Raw genomic sequence first — 16,366 nt, 5'->3', positions numbered from 1 at the left:
TGCCTCATCCCGACCCTTCCTCCCATATCCCTCCTATCCCGTGGCTTTCCCACAGGCAGCCAGGTTGGATCATCCCGATGAATTTTTGGGAATGCTTGGATTCCATCCTTGAGGTCATTCCCATTCCTCTCTCTCCTGCTTTTCGGGGCTTTTCCCTTCGCGTCCCACGCTAAAATCGCCACACCCTGTTCATCCCAACCTGGGAACATCCCAGAAAACCTTGGAATTGCCGCTAGATCCCAGCTCTTTAAGCTGAGCCCCATTAGGCTCGGCTTTGAAAGCCGCCTGACCTCTCTTCCCAATCAATTCCCGGTTATTAACCGGGAACAACATCGGGAGCTGCATTTGCAAATGGAATGCGCCGCTGGGTAATGAACTCGAGCTCCTTCAGACATTCCAGGGGACGGGAGCGCATCCACTCCCGGACCGAGATCCCATCCCCGCACCCCGAGAGAATTCACGGAATTCCAAGGAATTCAAAGGAATAAAACTTCCCGAGCGGAGCTGAAAGGGCTGGATCCTGTCAGGACTTTCCCTGAGCTGTTTCTTGGGATCCCTGAGAGTTCCTTGGGATCCTTGGGAGTTAAACCCCGGAGGAGCTGCGCTGCGGGCTTAGAGCCGAGCTTAGAGCCGAGCTTTGAGCCGAGCTTAGTTATTAAACCGCTCCTCCCTCCAACCTGGGCTCCCACCGGGGCTGCGGCAGCGCCGGGAAGGGCGATCCCACTTTTTTGGGGGCTCCATCTCCCTTTTTAGGGACGCGTCCCCCCTTTTTTGGGGGGATCTATCCCCCTTGGAGGCTCCGGAGCTGAAGCCAAGCCGCTCCTCCCGCTCCGAATCCTCTCCGGGGATGCCTCGGGGGGGTCCCCGGCTCGCTGCCCCCCAGCCACGGGCGCCCCCCGGTCCCCAGCGCCGGCCGAGCCCGAACAAAGGCGGGGGCGGGGGCGATGCGGGGCAGCCCCGGCTCCTCCCGGCCCCCGCCCCCGCTCTCCCCTCCCCTCGCTCTCCCTCCTCCCCCGCTAAATCCGAAGTTTCCTGTTGGGCACGGGCGAAGCTCGGCGGAGCTGCCTCCTCCTGCCTCCTTGGGATTTACCGTCGGGAGAGGCTCGGGAAGGGCCCCCGCCGCCACCTCCTCCTCCTTCATCATCCTCCTCCTCCTCCTCTCCGCAGCCTTCCTCCATCCTCCATCCCCGCGGGCGGGCTCCGCACGCCTCCCTACCCCCCACCCCACCCCACCCCGCTGGATTTTGGGGGTGCCACCGTGCCTGGGTGGGGGGGCTCGGCCACCCCCCGGAGCCGCGATCCCCGCCGGTCCCATGTGAGCTGAAGGCAGGGCTATGCCCCTGGGGACACCGCGCTGCGCCCAGCTGAGGTAGGACCCCCTCCCCAAAACCATCCTCCAGCCCCCCCAAACCCAACGCCGGGAGGGTTCCCCAAGGGTGGGGGGCACCCCCAGCTCGCCGGGGGGGGCGGGAGCGGCCGCGCCCGGGCGGAGGCTCGACCTCCCCCCGCCCGCCTTTGTTGTGCGGCTGGAGCTCCGGGAGCCGGCGGAGCATCCCCGGGCCGGGCGCGGGGAAGGGACCGGCCCTGACCCGCTGCCCTCGGCCCGCAGGTGCCGAGCATGAGCGCCGGCCCGAGCCGCGAGCCGCCGCGCCCGGCCGAGGTGCGGGTGCCCATCACGGCGCTGCCACCGCCGCGCCGCCCGCCCGAGGATGTCGGCTCCGGCTCCGGCTCTCCCAGCGGCTCCGGCTCTCCCAGCGGCTCCCCCGGCCGAGAGGCGCCCGCCGAGCCGGGCTCCGAGGAGGAGGAGCAGGTGCCTTACCCGGCGCTGGCACCCACCGCCTTCTTCTGCCTCAAGCAAACCACCCGCCCGCGCAGCTGGTGCCTCAGGCTGGTCTGTAATCCATATCCTTTCCCTCGGGATCACCCTCGGGACGCCGCGACATCCCCGGGGACACCGCCAGAGCCCCGGGAGCCTCCCGGTGGCCGGAGCATCCCGGCGGAGCCGCGCGTCCCCGCGGTGCCGCGGCGTGTCCTCGGCGTGTCCCCGCTGCCGGAGGGGGAACCAGGGGGGTTTGTGGCAGCGGGACACGCAGGGAGCGTGTTCCCGGTATTCCCGGTGTTCCCAGTATTCCCGGTATTCCCAGCGTCCCCAGTGTCCCCAGTGCTGGGGACACGCCAAGGTCCCGCAGCGGCTCCGGGACGGGCAGGACGGAGCCGCTCAGGGGTGCGGAGCCGCGGCCCCACCGAAATTCCCAGTGGGAAAAATAAAATTTTTTAAAAAAAAAAAAAAATCCCTCAACTCCACTCGCGGCTCGCTGGGATGGGAATCGTCGGAATTCCAAAGGCGACCTTGATTTCCTTGGAATGCCGGGTGGGATCAGCCCCTCCGCTGTTTATATAAGAGCCGCGAGTGCACGGGAGCTTTCCCGACGTGGAAAAATGGAGCTGGAGTTGCTTTGGGAAAGGCACATTCCCGAAAAGTCCCCTCCGCTTTTGTTCTGCTGCAACTTGCAGGGAAGGAAGGGAACAGTGAATCCCTTAAATCCCGGCCGTTCCCGGTGTCCTTTCCCGGCTTTAGGAATGTTAAATAATCACCCAGCAGCGTTCATGGCTCGTGACATCCAGGAGATGGAATTTTCCCCGGGAGTTGTCAGTCTGGGCCGGGAATCTTTGGAAAGTGAGCTTTTAGCACGGAGAATTCCTGCTTTTCCCTGCCCCCCATCCCTGCCTGCTTCTCTCCCCATTATTTATTCATTTATTAACCCCATTATTTATTAATTAGCTGATTATCGATCCACCTCGGCTCCCCACGCAAACCTCTTGTTCTCCCCAGCGCCCAGCCCAGCAGGAATTGCACATTCCTCCCGGGAATGCTGCCTCAGGCTGGGAGCTGCAGAAATAATAGCAGAGAAAATCCCACAGATTTTATGGATTTGGGGCTCCTTTGCTTCTGCACGAAATTTTGAGACCAACTTTGGTTCTGTTGTGATTCCTAAAAACACACAAGGATTCACTCGGGGTTGGATTTAGTCCGGAAAAATCCCATTCCCGATTTCTTTTCTCTGGGAAATGGAGCTCCTCGGCCCCAGGTGATTTCTTGGCTCTGCTCTCCTTGGGTGAAGTCTCTGCCTGCAGCAAATCCGGGCTTAAATTCCCCTTCCCAAAGTGCTCCTCGCTGCTTAAACCAGGCCTAAGGTGGCCAGTGCCATCCTGGGTGCCCATCCCAGCATTCCCGAGAGCCTGGATGCTGGAAAAATGGGATTTGGAGCAACCACGATTGGGATTTCCAGTGCTGAGGGGGGAACTCGGGCGTGAGGGTGGAAAGGAGGAGTTGATGCTGAAATATTCCACGGAATGATAATTCCATAAGAGAAATGGGATGGAGCCGGCCTTGGGAAGGGCACGGTGTTGTCGCTGCCGGGAGGGATTTATTCCCTATTCCAGGTGCTTGGGTTGGAAAACTTTGGGAGTCTGTGGGAGGAAAAGCCGTTTCCTTTGGATTTGGGGGCGTCTCTGGGTTTGGCATTCCCGAAATCCCCTCTGGCAGGAGGACAACCCCAAGGCAGGATTTCTGGGAGAGGGTTCAGGTGTTCTCAGGCTGGACTTGGATTTTCCCGTTGGGAATTCCCAGCAGAGCTCCTTCCTTTCCCGAACTTCCCCGTCCAACAAAACATCGGCTGCAAACCTGGATGGATTTTTACCAGCAAAGCAGGAATTCCACCCAATTCCCAGGATTTCAGTGCTGGTGTGCTTGGATTGCAGCAGGAGGGATGAGCTCCTTGCTGGGATTTATTCCCATTTTCCCATATTGTTCCCATTTTATTCCCAGGAATTTGGGAATAATAATCAAATTAACTTGATTATCATTGAAAAGAACCCATAATCAAATCCTTGGATTAAAATTTTTCGGGAAGAGCCGGTTGGGATTTTTGGAGCCACCTCAGAGTGGGATCTGGGTGTGTTGGACCAGAGACACCTGGAAACCGGGAACTTGGGAAAAATTCCATGGACTGGGACACTTGGGAAGCAGCTGGATGAGGGGATTGGAGGCTGGATCGGTGCAGCGAGGGCTGGAATCCCCAGATTTTCCCAGAAGGAAAAGATCCCACAGAGGGAATTCCTGGCTGTGTGGGTTTGGATTCTCTTCCTGCCCTTCCCAAAGCACAAATCCATAAACCAGGAAAAAGAGGGTTGCGTTTTCCTTAGGATTTATGGAAGGAAAGGATGGGATTGGGAAGGCTCCCGAAATCCTGGGATTTTCCCTGGGTGGGGCTCTCCTGTTGTGTTTTCCAGGGAAGTTGGCCTTGCTCCCACTGGGATTTCTTTGGTGGGAAGAGGGAAAGATCTCCCTCCGTGCCCTCCAATTCCCAAATCCCTCTTTTCCCTGAGTTCACTGCTTTGGGAATTCTCCTGTGAAATTTCAGCTCCAATTTCCAGCAGCTCCTCGGGGCCGATCCCAAGGGACGCTCCAGGAACGGATCCGCCTTCGGATGCGGCACCCAAAATTCCAACTGTGCTTCCATCCAATAAATCCCACGGGGATCTCCCTCTCCAACCCAGATTTTCCAAGAACCTCCCAACCGCTCCAGATATTTTTGGGAATTGGAGCTCTCCCGGCCCCGCGGCCCGGAGCAGGTGGGAATCTTCCCAAAAAACGTGGTTTGTGTGGAGCTGGAGCGGGAAGGGGTCACTGGGAGGCTTTGGAAGGGCTAAAAAAAGCTGGAGCCGGGTTCTGGAGGGGACAGGTGGGGCGGGATCAGCTTACGGAGCCGGGAGCATTCCCGGGAAACATTCCCAGCCGGAGGCAGCAGTGGGAAAACGGGGATGGGGCAGAAGGAGGAGCCGCGCTTCGGGGTTTTATCAGCGCCGCTGCCTTCGGGAATGCCGAGAAAAAGCTGGAAAAATGATCCTGGAGAGGCTCCTGCCCCACCTCCCCCTCTGCTTCCAGAGGTTTGGGCTGATAACATATTCCAGTTGGGAATTCCTGAGGAAAAGCGCGGATTTGGGGGCTGGGAGCGCTCATTGGGAGGGGTTAATCCAAGGAATCCCAGCAGGGACGCTCCAGGCCACTTGGGCTGTTCCCTGGATTTATTCCTGGATTTTCTGAGCGCAGGAATCTCTTCCAGAGCTCCAATCCCAATTCCCACCCCAAAATCACAGCAACCAAACAGCCCAAAGCTCATTTTTTGGGATACAAGCCCTGATCCGAATGGGATTTTCCCTCAAAACCCAGTGGAATTCCTGCACTGAATTTCCTGGGTTTTTTCTTTTTAAATCCAGATAAATTGGGAACAAACTTCCTTCTTTTCCATGGGATTGGATCTCCTACGTCTGTTTATTCCTGGAGGGCCGTGGGCGGCGTTTTGTGCTGTTCACGTTGGGATTTGGGATTTGCCACCCCTCAAGGTCATTCCCTGGCCTTTCCCGAGGAATTCCATGGAATTCCATGAGGTTTCCTTAAATATTTGGGATTAGCAAGGAAGGGGTGAATCCCTGGATGTCCTCAGGAAGGGTTGGAAGCATCTCCTGGATTTTTAGGTCATGGATGTGACCCCAGCTGGGCTCTGATGTGGAGGAAAGCTTGGAATCCATCCCAGGATTTCTCCAAGGGGTTTTCCCACTGGAAAACTTGGAAAATGGGATGGAAGGATGATTCCAATCCTTTTCCTGAAGCAGCAAGGGGAGGGAATTAGCGGGTGAGGAGTTCCGTGTCTTCCCGACTTCCCTGGAAATCCGGGAATGGTCACTCTGGAGCGCCCCGGGAAACTTTGACAAAAAGCAGCTGGAAAAGACAATTTTCCCTCTTTTATTTTTTTCCCTGGATAAAAATCCGGTCTGGGCACTGCAGCGGGAGCAGGGATTTGGCAGCGGATGAAGTGCTGGGCTCTGGGATCTCATTTTCCCTCTTTTCCATGGACAGATGGGAATTGTGCGAGCTCACAATGCTCCCAGTATTTGGCTGTTTTTCCCAGAAAATCCAGAGGAACGGGATGGCTTTGTTTGTGCTCGGCTATTCCGGGTGGGAATTCCAGCTGGGTCACTGCTCCCAATCCCTTCCCTCCATCCCGGCAGGGAGGATTTTCCCGGATATCCAAAATCCTGGGAGATCTCGCCAGGAGCAGGAGTTGCAGTGCGGATTTTTTTGGGATGTCAGCGCCATTCCCGAGGGATGGAGGATGTCGGATGGATGTGACAAACAGGGATGTTTTGGGAACAATCCCGTGGGATTCGTGCGGAACTCGTTGTACCCAAACTCTTTGATCCTCTCCGTCTGTTTGTTTGGATTTTCCTGCTGTGCCGGGAATTCCTGGGAGGTTTGGGATGAGAACACAGGTGTTTCCATGGATTTCTGCTCCCGTCTCCGAGGATCTGGAGAGAAGGAGGGACTGACACCTCCTTTACTGGGAATGACGGGGAGGGAAGGATGGGAGACAAAGCGAAATGTGGGATTTGGTGCCACAAAGGGACACAAATCCTTTGGGATCGGGATTGGGAAAGGGCTCATTCCAAGGGCTGCCGGCTCAGGTGGGACGGGGCTGTTCAATCCCAAATCCCGACCTGCCTGGGATCCCAAATCCAGCTCCAGCTTCCCTTGGGACAGAGGGAAAACAAGGCAGGATCGTCCCTGACGGAATCACTTTGGGCCAAGGGTAAACCGGGATTAACCCCACAATTCCCGAGAGTCAGGAATCTGGGAGAGTCGGGAATCAGGGAGTTTGGAACAGAGAGACTTGGGAATCAGGGAAACTCAGGAAACCAGGGAGTTGGGAATCAGGGAAACTCAGGAATCAGGGAAACATCAAGGAATGCTCTTGGCCCGGCAGCGTGTGCTGCTCCCGGCTCCTGCTGGATGTTCTCCAGGATTTCTGCACCTTCCAAAGGCTCCTGGAGCGATCCAGTGCCAACAATTCCCACTGCTCCAGACATCCCTGGGATTCTGTCTGCCTGGGAACGCTGGAGCAGAATCCCTAAAAAGGCTCCGGGGCCGGGGCTGCCAAGAGGGACGAGCTCGATCCGGCCGCGCATCCCGTGGGGTTGGTTTCTCTGGAATTCTGGGATGTGCTGCCCTTTCCAGAGGTTTGGGGAGCCAAGAGTTTTTCCCAAAGCTCTGGGTTTTCCCCGTAAGCCTGTCCCACGTTCCTTTAGTCTGGATGTTTGGAAAAAATTGGTTTTTCCATGGAAGTTGTCACCGGTCCATAAATATTACCGGGAATGGGATCTCTCCAGGTTGGAGGAAACCTGAATAAATGTGGGATTATCTGGGATAATGCTTGGATTGACGTCCTGGTGGATCCATGAATTTCCAGCTGCTGTTTGCAGAGGGATGGAGAAGTTTGGGATAAGGGCAGGAATGATGGAATTCCCGCCAAAGGGGCGGGGCTGCTTTCCCTCGGGAATTCCCGCTGGAATTGCTCTATCCCAGTGCACAAAGTGCTGGAGCCAGCAGCTCCTCCCAGCATTTGGAATTCGGATCCTGGAATATTCCCCTCAACTGCCCCTGTTAGACCCAAATCCTTTGGATCTGATCCAGGTATCCCAGATTTTCTAGCAATGCTTTTTTGGGATCGGAGCTTGGGAGCTGAGAATTTTCCACCTTCCTCCCCGGTGTCCTGGAGCATCCCTGTTGTTATCCCAGAGCATTCCTGCATTCCCAGGAAATTCCAGGTTTAATTTGGAGGAAAAACCTCTGGAATAGGAGGAAAAGGAAGTGAGGAAAGGGCTCTTTTGCAGCTGAGCTCAGCACAAATTCCATGGATTGAATCCTGCCTGGAATTTTGGGGATTAAAAGAGGTATAAAAGTACAGAAGGGACAGAATTTCCCAGGAATTTTGTAATTCAGGGATCAAGCGTTGCTGTCCCTTCAATTCCAGAGGTGACGATGGAGAAAACTTCAGCTGGGCAGGAAAAACGGGAGTATTTTAATATTCCTTGTGCTGGCTGATCCCAGGGTGTGGAATTTCCAGGGAATTTCCCTTTAGCAGCTCCCACCAGAATTCCACTCCAATTCTTCCCTCATTCCCAGGAATTTTGCTGTTAGAGCAGTGGATTTTCCACCTTTTTATCCAAAGTCCATTTCCTTCCCTGTCTTTTCCAAGTCACATTCCCACTGAACTGGGATAGCCACAGGACAACCGGATTTCCTGGAAGTGCTGGAAAAACTCTAGCCAGGGGATTTTCCAGGAGCGTTTTGGGTTTCCTGGGAATGCCAGGAGGGAATTCCAATCCAGAGTTTGGAGCTCATCCTCCTCCATCTCCCTTTTCCCATCTTTTCCACCTCCTGCTCCTCTTGGAACACCTTTCCCACTCCAGCTTTTTTTAGGATGAGGAGGGAATTCCCAGTTTGAATCCAGGGAGAACAAATTTATCCAAGGAATTGGGACTTGGCAGGACATGAGGGGACGGCAGGGGGAGAAAACCATGGAAATTTTTGCTTTTCCTCAGTTTTCATGGAAAAAATCTCATTTTTCCCTTTGGGACCAGCTCTCGGGCCACAAAAAAAAATGGGAATTATCCCTAAAATCTTAATTTTATTTGAAATCCTGATAGGAAAAAGCAATTTGGGGACACGAGTGGGAATTTCTGTGCTGTTCCTTTATCCGTGCGCATTCCACGGGAAATTCCCGAAGGATTTCCCTCCCCACGCCCAGGAAAAGTTTTGGGTTTGGGTTTTTTCGGGATGGGGGGGAAGGAAAGGAGGAATTAATGAGCTTGGAGCCGTTGCCATGGCAACCCGTTGCTAATGGATCTCTGGGGTTCCCTCTCCACCTCCAGCCGCGTTTCCTGGGAATATCATTCCCATGGCAACGGATGGCGCCGATCCCTCCCGGGCCACCGCCTCGGAAGGGCACAAAAATCTCCTTTTTCCATCATCCCGAGAATTTTTAGTGAGGAAAAAAAAAAATTCCTGCTGCTCCTGAGAGTTGTTTTTTTTTTTTTTTTGGAATGCTTGGAGGAAAAAAAAATTCCCAACTCGATCCTGTCTTTTTTTTTGGGAGTTTTTCATCCCAAATCCAGCCCTCACCTCCCATGTGCTGTTTGCTGCCACCTCTTCTTTGCTCTCTTCTTGACCTTGGAATTTTGGGAGAAAAGCCTGGGAAAAGCGGGAATTTTGTGGCACGGGGTAATGAGGCAGAAGGGGATCCCCTTGACCTTGGAATTTTGGGAGAAAAACCTTGGAAAAGCGGGAATTTCATGGTGGGATAATGAGGCATGAGGGGATTTTTGGTCCCATTGACCTTGGAATTTTGGGAGAAAAACCTGGGAAAAGTGGGAATTCAGTGGTGGGATAAAGAGGCACAAGGGGAACTGCTCAGAACTGCTCATTCCATTGTAAAATTCCCATTCCCTTCCCATGGCCTTCGGATGATAAAAATTCCATCAAATTCCTGCTTCCCGGCCTGAGCTCTTCCCTCTTCCCAATCCAAATGGATTTGGATCCCAGTGGGTTTCTTTGGATGAGCAGGGCTCCGAGGAGCTGCTTCTCCAAGGAAAGTTGGGTTTGTTTCTCTTCCAGGGAAGCTCACTCGGAGTCATGATCCAAAGTTTTCCTGTCCTGGTGGATTCCTTGTTTTCCAGAGGCTTCTCCCACATGGAGAGCTTGGAATGTTTGGATCTTAATTTAGTCTGGTTATCTCCAGAGCTCCTGAACTCCCAACACTTTTCCAGCCTTTCCAGAGCCTTTCCAGAGGCTCCGGCTTGACCCACCCTGGAATTCCGGGAGGATCAGCACTATTCCAAGAGCAAGAGGATTTTTAGGGATTTACGATGCAATCCGATGCTTCTTGCTCTTCCTTTTCCCAAAATTATTCCTGGAACTCCCTTCCCAGCCGGTTGCTCTGGCCGTTTTCTGTGTCCATTCCATGCCGGATTCCCGGCGGGGCCTGGAGAGGAAAAGTTGGATTTGAGGGAGATTTATGGATTCTGGCAGCTTTTCCAAGGATATTCCGGCATCCTTGACCTTGGAGGAGAAGCTGGGCAGCTCCGCAGGCTCCCGCTCGGCTCCTTGGCGCGAATTCCCAGCCTGTCAATCCCGAAAATGCTGATGTTGGGATTTTAGCGGAGCGTTAAAAATCCGGGATAATTACCTTGGAATTAAATCATTCCATGGGAAAGGTTCACAGCTGCTCCTTCCTAATCCGAGGAGCTGATTTAGGCTTTATTCCCGATTTCCTCTTGGATTGTTTAAAGGGAAAATAAATTGGCTCCCTCAAAAAAAGATGGAATTCTTGCTTTTCCAGCAAACCTGGGCCGTGATGAAATCCTTCCGTGGTAAAAAAAAAATCATTCCAATTATTGGAGAAGGAATTTTTTCCAACCAAAGCTTAAGCGGTCACCCTTGGCTAAATTCCACCTTTTATCAGTTTAATTGGAAAACGTTCATTCCATGAAATAATCTGGGAATGCTGGGAAGGAATCGCCAGTTGCCAGGACAACCCAGTCCTCCCTTTTGAATCCTTCTTTTTCCTCCCCCTTTTCTTTCTCCAATGTCACTTTGGATCAGATCATCCTGACGGGAGATCGCGTTCCTCGGGAATTCAGGCGGCCTGGATTGAAGGGCAGAGGGATTTTTGGGAAGTTAATGGAATTTAGGGATCTCTTCTTGTATCCGTGCCTGTCCTCCAAGGAAGGTCACGAGGAGAAGTGGGAATGACAGGGAAAGCTGGAAAATCAGTGGAAGCAAACGAGAGGCGTCTCCTCTCTTATCCCACCTCATTCCAGCAGATTCCAGCTGGGAATGTCCTCGGATCCAAGCTGGATTTGAGATCCATGGGATCCATGGGAGCCATGAGCTCTGACTCAGCGAAATTCCAGTGGCACAACGAGGGTGGCTCAAAGTCTGCAGGATCCGGGATTTTCCTGGAAATCCTTTCTTCTCCCCACTGAAATAATCGGGATTTCAGGTTGGGATGGAGTTTTTGGTCATTAAGAAGGGAATAATTCCCGAGGAATCACAGACACAGGGCTGGATGTCACCTCAGAGGGAAGAGCTGGGGCAGGTCCGTCCACATTCCATAGGAATGGATTGGATCTTGGGAAAAGGAGCCCTGGCAAAATCCTGCAAAGATCCAAAGCCTTCAGTGCAGCCTGGGCCAGGCCAAATCCCAGAAATCCCTGGATTTGGTCATTCCAAGGAAACCCTTGGGTTTGACATCCCAGGATGAGCCGTGGATGTGTTGAAAATCCCAGGACAGGATTCCACTGTCCCATTTTTCTGCTGGGAACAATGGGAAAAGCTCTGGAATACATCCAGGAGTGGCGCAGCAGGGATTTCCAGGGAGATCATTTTGGAGTTGGATTTGGGGGCTGTTCCCACATTCCACAATTGTCCCACAAATCCCAGAGCGCTGCCTGCCTGGATGTTGGAATTCAGCGGGGGGAATAGGATGATGCAGAATTTTTGGGAAGAGCCACCCAACTTCAGAAGTTAACCTGAAAAAGAAAAGCCTCAAAAAAACAGGTTATTCCTAAAAAAATCTTGGATTACTTGGAATCCACTGAAATCCCAACCTCCTCTGACTCCAGAGCTCCGGAGGGAATAAATCCATTCATTCCAGCCCCGTTCCTGATCCATAATTTATGGCCCAACATTTGCTCTGGAAAACATCTCCGTGCGTTCAGTGCCAGCCCCTTCGGATCCCGCGGGATTTTCCCTGTTTAATGAGTCCCGGGGGCGGGAAGAGGGGTCAGGAGAGGGGGAGACTCCGCTCCGGGTTTTTCCTGCTCTCGCTTGCTCCAGTTTTGTAGGAATTCTCCTCCCAGCCAGCGAGATCAAAGGAAAAAGGGAAAACAAATCCACGGAGCCACTTGTTGGGATTTCCCTTTGGAGACACCTAAATTGCAGCTTTGCTTTTCCGGCTGCTAATTATCCATTGTTGGATTTTTCCATTGAATTTGTTGGTTGTTCCCTTTTTTTTTTCCCCCCTCCTCTTTTAAATCCCCTTTTTTTTCTGGGAGCGCTCGGTTCTGCGGGAAGTCGATCTGTCCCATCCCAAGGATGCTCTGGAATGAATCCATGTAGGATCATTCCCATTTTTCTGCCCCCCTCCCTCACCCTCGTGGCTCTGGCTCCGATGGGATGATTTATTTTCCATTTGCCAAAGGATGGAATAATCCATATCCCTGTGCCTCCGGCTCTAATCCCTCTTTTTTTTTTTCCCAGGGCGATTTCATTCCATGTGGGAGGGGCTTGAAAGGTTTTTGGTTTTTTATTTTGGGATTTGGAAATAGAAACCAGCCTGGAAATGCAGCCTGGAATGTGAGGGATATTTGGATTCAATTTGTCCTTTCCCCTTGACTTCTCCTGAATTCCAGATAAATCTGGGAATTGCTCCCTGCCCCCATCCTTCTCCCAACATCCTCGGCCAAGGATCAAAAATCCAAATTCCTAAAAATTCAAGGGAGTCAGCGAAGCTTCCTGGCTCCATCCTGGGCATCCCATCCTGGAGAACCTTTTCCATGAACTGCGTGGATTCCAGTTTCCCTTTCCCACTAATTTTGAGGGAATGAACCCATCAGGCTCCTGGAAAAGGAATCTTTTTCCACACTAAACAGAGGGAAAAAAGAGGATTTGGAGGAAGCAGGGGGGATATTCCCAGCATTCCCGATCCCTTTACAGTTCCATGGGAATGTGGCAGTGCAGCCTCAGTGATTCCCAATAAATGATTGGGATCACTCGATCCCATTCCATGTCCCCAATCCAATGTCACTCATCCCACGCACCAGCGCCGGCTCCAAACATCCCAGGCAGCTTCCAGCCCTTCCCAGATGTGGATCTGGACTCCAAAAAACCTTTGTTATCCATGGATTTCATGGGAAAATCCATCATTTTTTTGGTTTTAATCTCAATTTCCTCGTCACAAATCCTCCAGATTTTGGGACTTCGGTGGTTTTCCGTTTTTCCCGGATTTTTGCTGTTGGGTGCGGGAAAGGCTGATGTTGGGATAAGGAAAAGAAGAAATCCATGCATTTGGCTTGGCCCACACTGATTACTCCGTGGGGATCATTAAAATCTCCACGTGGGGGTGAGAAACAACGGAGCCAATCCCATCTCGGATCCTGGAATTGTCCAAGTCCAGGCTGGAACAGCCTGGGAAAGCGGGAAGTTTTGGGATTGGAACCAGATGAGCGTTAAGGTCCCTTCCAATCCCAAACCAGTCCAGAATTAGGGATTAATTAGCATCCAAAACTTCCAGGTTCCATGGGATCATCCCCTGGATTGTGATGGTGGATCTGGGAAAGCGAGGGCAGGATTTGATCCTGGAATGTCGGTGTTGTATCCATGGATATCAGCTCCTCGTGTCCGAAGGGAGAGGAGGAAAAGCGGGAAGAGAAGTGGGAAAACCAAAGCTTTTCCATCCTTCCCGTCCCTGTTGGCACAGGATGGAAATATCCCACTCCAGCCATAAATCCCAATCCCCGGGGGGGGATTTTTCCCCCTGGAAATGGAATTTGCTGCCAGAATAACCTGGCAACCCACACACGTCGGAGCCACCGGAGTTATCCAATAATTATTGGATATCGGACCGGGAGCAGCTTCCTCCGCATCCCTGAGCTATCGATCCTCGGAGTATCCCGGGATTCGAAACGCAGGGCAGGAAATGGGAATTGGCATTTGGAAAGCGGCTCTGCCGTGGAAAATAACGGGATCATTTCCTCTGGAGCAACGGGAAAACCGGGCTGGTCCGTCAGGGATGGGGATGTGGAGCTGGGGTTGTCTGTGGCTGGAGAATTCATGGAATCATGGAATGGTTTGGGTGGGAAGGGGCTTTGAAGATCATTTTATTCCAACCCAAGCTGCTCCGAGTGTCCAGCCTGGCCTTGGATAATTCCAGGGATGAGGAAGCCACAGATTTTCTGGGAATCTGGGGCCTCACCACCTTCCCAGCCAGGAATTGTTTCCCAATATTCCATCTAAACTTTCCCTCTGGCATGGAAGCCCCATCCATATCCGCTGGACGTGCAGCATCCCGTTCTCCAGGAACCTCAGATCGCTTCCCAAATCCTTCTGAGATCCCAGGAGCAGGCACTGGTGGGAATTCATTGCTTCAAATGAGTCAGGAATTTCATCCCAAAGTTGAATTTCAGTTCAACTCCCGTTCTCAGGGATTTTCTGGCTGGTTTGGAGAAGGAAAAACTCCTTAAAACCCAATTCTCTCGACTCATCTTCTGCCACACATTCTGCAATTAGGACTTTGGGAAAAGCTGGAATTTTGTGGATGGGAAGGATCCGTTTGGAGCAGGAGCTGGGAGCTGCTTTGCCTTCCTTGTCCTGCCTGTTCCCAGTTGCTCCCAATGGAAATGTTGCCCCAAAAGGAGATTTGAATGGGAGGCAGGAGCCTGCCTGGATATCCGTGTGCTCATCCCTGAAAATTCCAGGAATCCTCGTGGGTTTTATGGATGAGGTTGAAGCGCAGGGGTGGCTCCCACCTGCAGAATTCCCTGTTAATTTATGGGAATTAAGGAACGATCTCTGCATGGAGACAGGATTTACCCACCATCAGCTGCATCCAGCTTTTTCCTTCCCAGAAATCAGAGGGAAAAGCAGACTTGGATCAGAGAATTCCAAGAGATCTAAAATTGCTTTTTTTTTTTTTTTTTGGCTTGGCTTCTTAAACAGTGCACGGGAAAATCCCGTGCTGGAGAATTCCGTGGGATTCCAGGGAGGGAGAGTTTGGGAAAGGCGGCTCAGGAACATGGCAGGAGCAGGGAGGTCTCATCCAGGAGCAGGAGCTGGGAAAGAGATCCCGGGATAAAATTCTCCTAGGCAAGGGTGGGAATTCCTGCATCCAGACCCCAGGGAAGGCTCTCTCCTTTCTCCCTCCTCTTTCCACAGGGACAACTTCTTCCTAACCCTGCAGAGCGCCTGGATTTGGGCTGGGATGCAAATCCAAAGGGATCCATCCCTTGCGTTGGGGGGAGGCAGCACCCTCTGGAATGGGATCGGGACGAGGCTTTTCTCGTCCCCGCCGCCACCTGCCCAGACATTCCCAGCCCCTGGCACGGCCTGGAGCCTCTGGAATTGTCCCCAGAAATCCGAGCGGGCGTTTTAATCCTTGGCTGCGCCAGGGAAAAGCTCAAGGTCACGGCGAGGGTTCGGTTCCCCCCCCCCGCTCCTGGAATTTTTCCTTTGATGTGGGAAGTGCCGGGATGGGCTCCTGGCCAGCTGCCCCTCCTCCATCCCGGGAATCGCCGCTCCATGGATGTCCCCAAAGGAATGTGCCATGGGATGAGCAGAGCCAGCTCCGGGCACTCAGCTCCTCTTTTCCACAGCTCGGAAAAACTTGGGAGAGAGGAGCGCGGGGAATTCTGCGTGCGGAGCTCTCCAGCGGCATCCCACCCATCCAAGGGGAAAACGCGGAGTGTCCGCAGGGTGGGAACGCTCGGCAGGCGCGGGGTGGGATCCCGGCTCCCCGAGGAGCATCCCAAACCCCCGCGTGCGTGATTCCAGGCGGGATGGGCAGGGAAGGGAGCCGGGGCAGGCACAGCTGCGCGGCGGGAGGGACGGGAGCCAGGGCAGGAATGCGTCCCTGAGCTCCTGCTGGGAATGCCAGGCAGGCTGCGGGATTCCCACCGTCCACACCCCGGCGGGGGAGTGCGAGCAGCTGGATCCCGGCTCATGGAATGCTGCCGGGCAGGGAATTCCTGCGTGGGAAGGAGCAAAACCCATCCCAAAGCGGTTTTGGAGTCACTCAGGTCCTGCCCTGAGACCACCCAAAATCACCCAAGAATCGGCTTCGGGACCCCAAAAACCCCCCAGAATTGCCCCAAAATCACCCCAAAAATAGGTTTCAAAGCCTCCAAAACCCCCAAAAATTGCCCCAAAAATCAACCCGAGCCCTTTTGGAGAGTCCCAGTTGGGAAGAGCCGTGGCCAGGTCTGAATCCAGGGAATCGGTGTGTGAATCCCAATTCGGATCCGCCTGGAACACCACGGGAATGCCTGAGGTTGTGAGGGGAGCCCAGGCACAGATTCCCAGAGAAATCATGGATTCCCCATCCTGGAAGCGTCCAAGGCCAGGCTGGACAAGGCTTGGAGCAAGTTGGGATAGTGGAAGGTGCCTGCCCATGGAACTGGATGGGTTTTAAAGTCACTTCCAACCCAAACCGCTCTGGGATTCTGGGATTTTTTCCCAAGTAATCCACTGGGGTTTTGCTGCTGTAAATCCACCCAGAATCCTGCCCTGCTCCCATCCAGGGGGGCCGGGACACAGGGACAGGGACACTCCTGGGGCTGCCCCACGCCCCCCTTGGATCCTCCGGGAGAAGGAGCCAGATCTGTGTGAAACTTTAACCGGGATTTGGGAGAGCGGGGGAGAGCTCCCGACGTGTGGGAAATCCATGGAGATCAAAGTGGGGGAGATTCCGTT

At 53.5% G+C, this 16,366-nt stretch overlaps 1 protein-coding gene across 1 annotated transcript; it reads left to right on the top strand.

Moving 5' to 3' along the window:
• The first annotated feature begins 1,051 nt into the window (after positions 1-1,051).
• LOC117245153 (translation initiation factor IF-2-like) lies at positions 1,052-2,591 on the top strand. Its single transcript, XM_033518001.1, has 3 exons — positions 1,052-1,369; positions 1,610-2,255; positions 2,515-2,591. Exons 2-3 carry the CDS (start codon positions 1,619-1,621, stop codon positions 2,589-2,591), a joined length of 714 nt encoding a protein of 237 aa, XP_033373892.1. The 5' UTR covers positions 1,052-1,369; positions 1,610-1,618.
• Positions 2,592-16,366: the final 13,775 nt, after the last annotated feature.

Source organism: Parus major, chromosome 14, assembly GCF_001522545.3.
Source record: "Parus major isolate Abel chromosome 14, Parus_major1.1, whole genome shotgun sequence".
Taxonomy (NCBI): domain Eukaryota; kingdom Metazoa; phylum Chordata; class Aves; order Passeriformes; family Paridae; genus Parus; species Parus major.
The sequence above is the reverse complement of the archived record's forward strand: the minus strand, read 5'-3'. Positions and strand labels throughout refer to the sequence as shown.

Bases quoted from the DNA above. Each gene is read 5' to 3' on its own strand.
- LOC117245153 (XM_033518001.1), top strand. From the start codon at position 1,619: ATGAGCGCCGGCCCGAGCCGCGAGCCGCCGCGCCCGGCCGAGGTGCGG. The intron at 2,256-2,514 runs GTGGGAAAAATA...TGCAACTTGCAG, and splicing joins CGGCCCCACCGAAATTCCCA to GGAAGGAAGGGAACAGTGAA.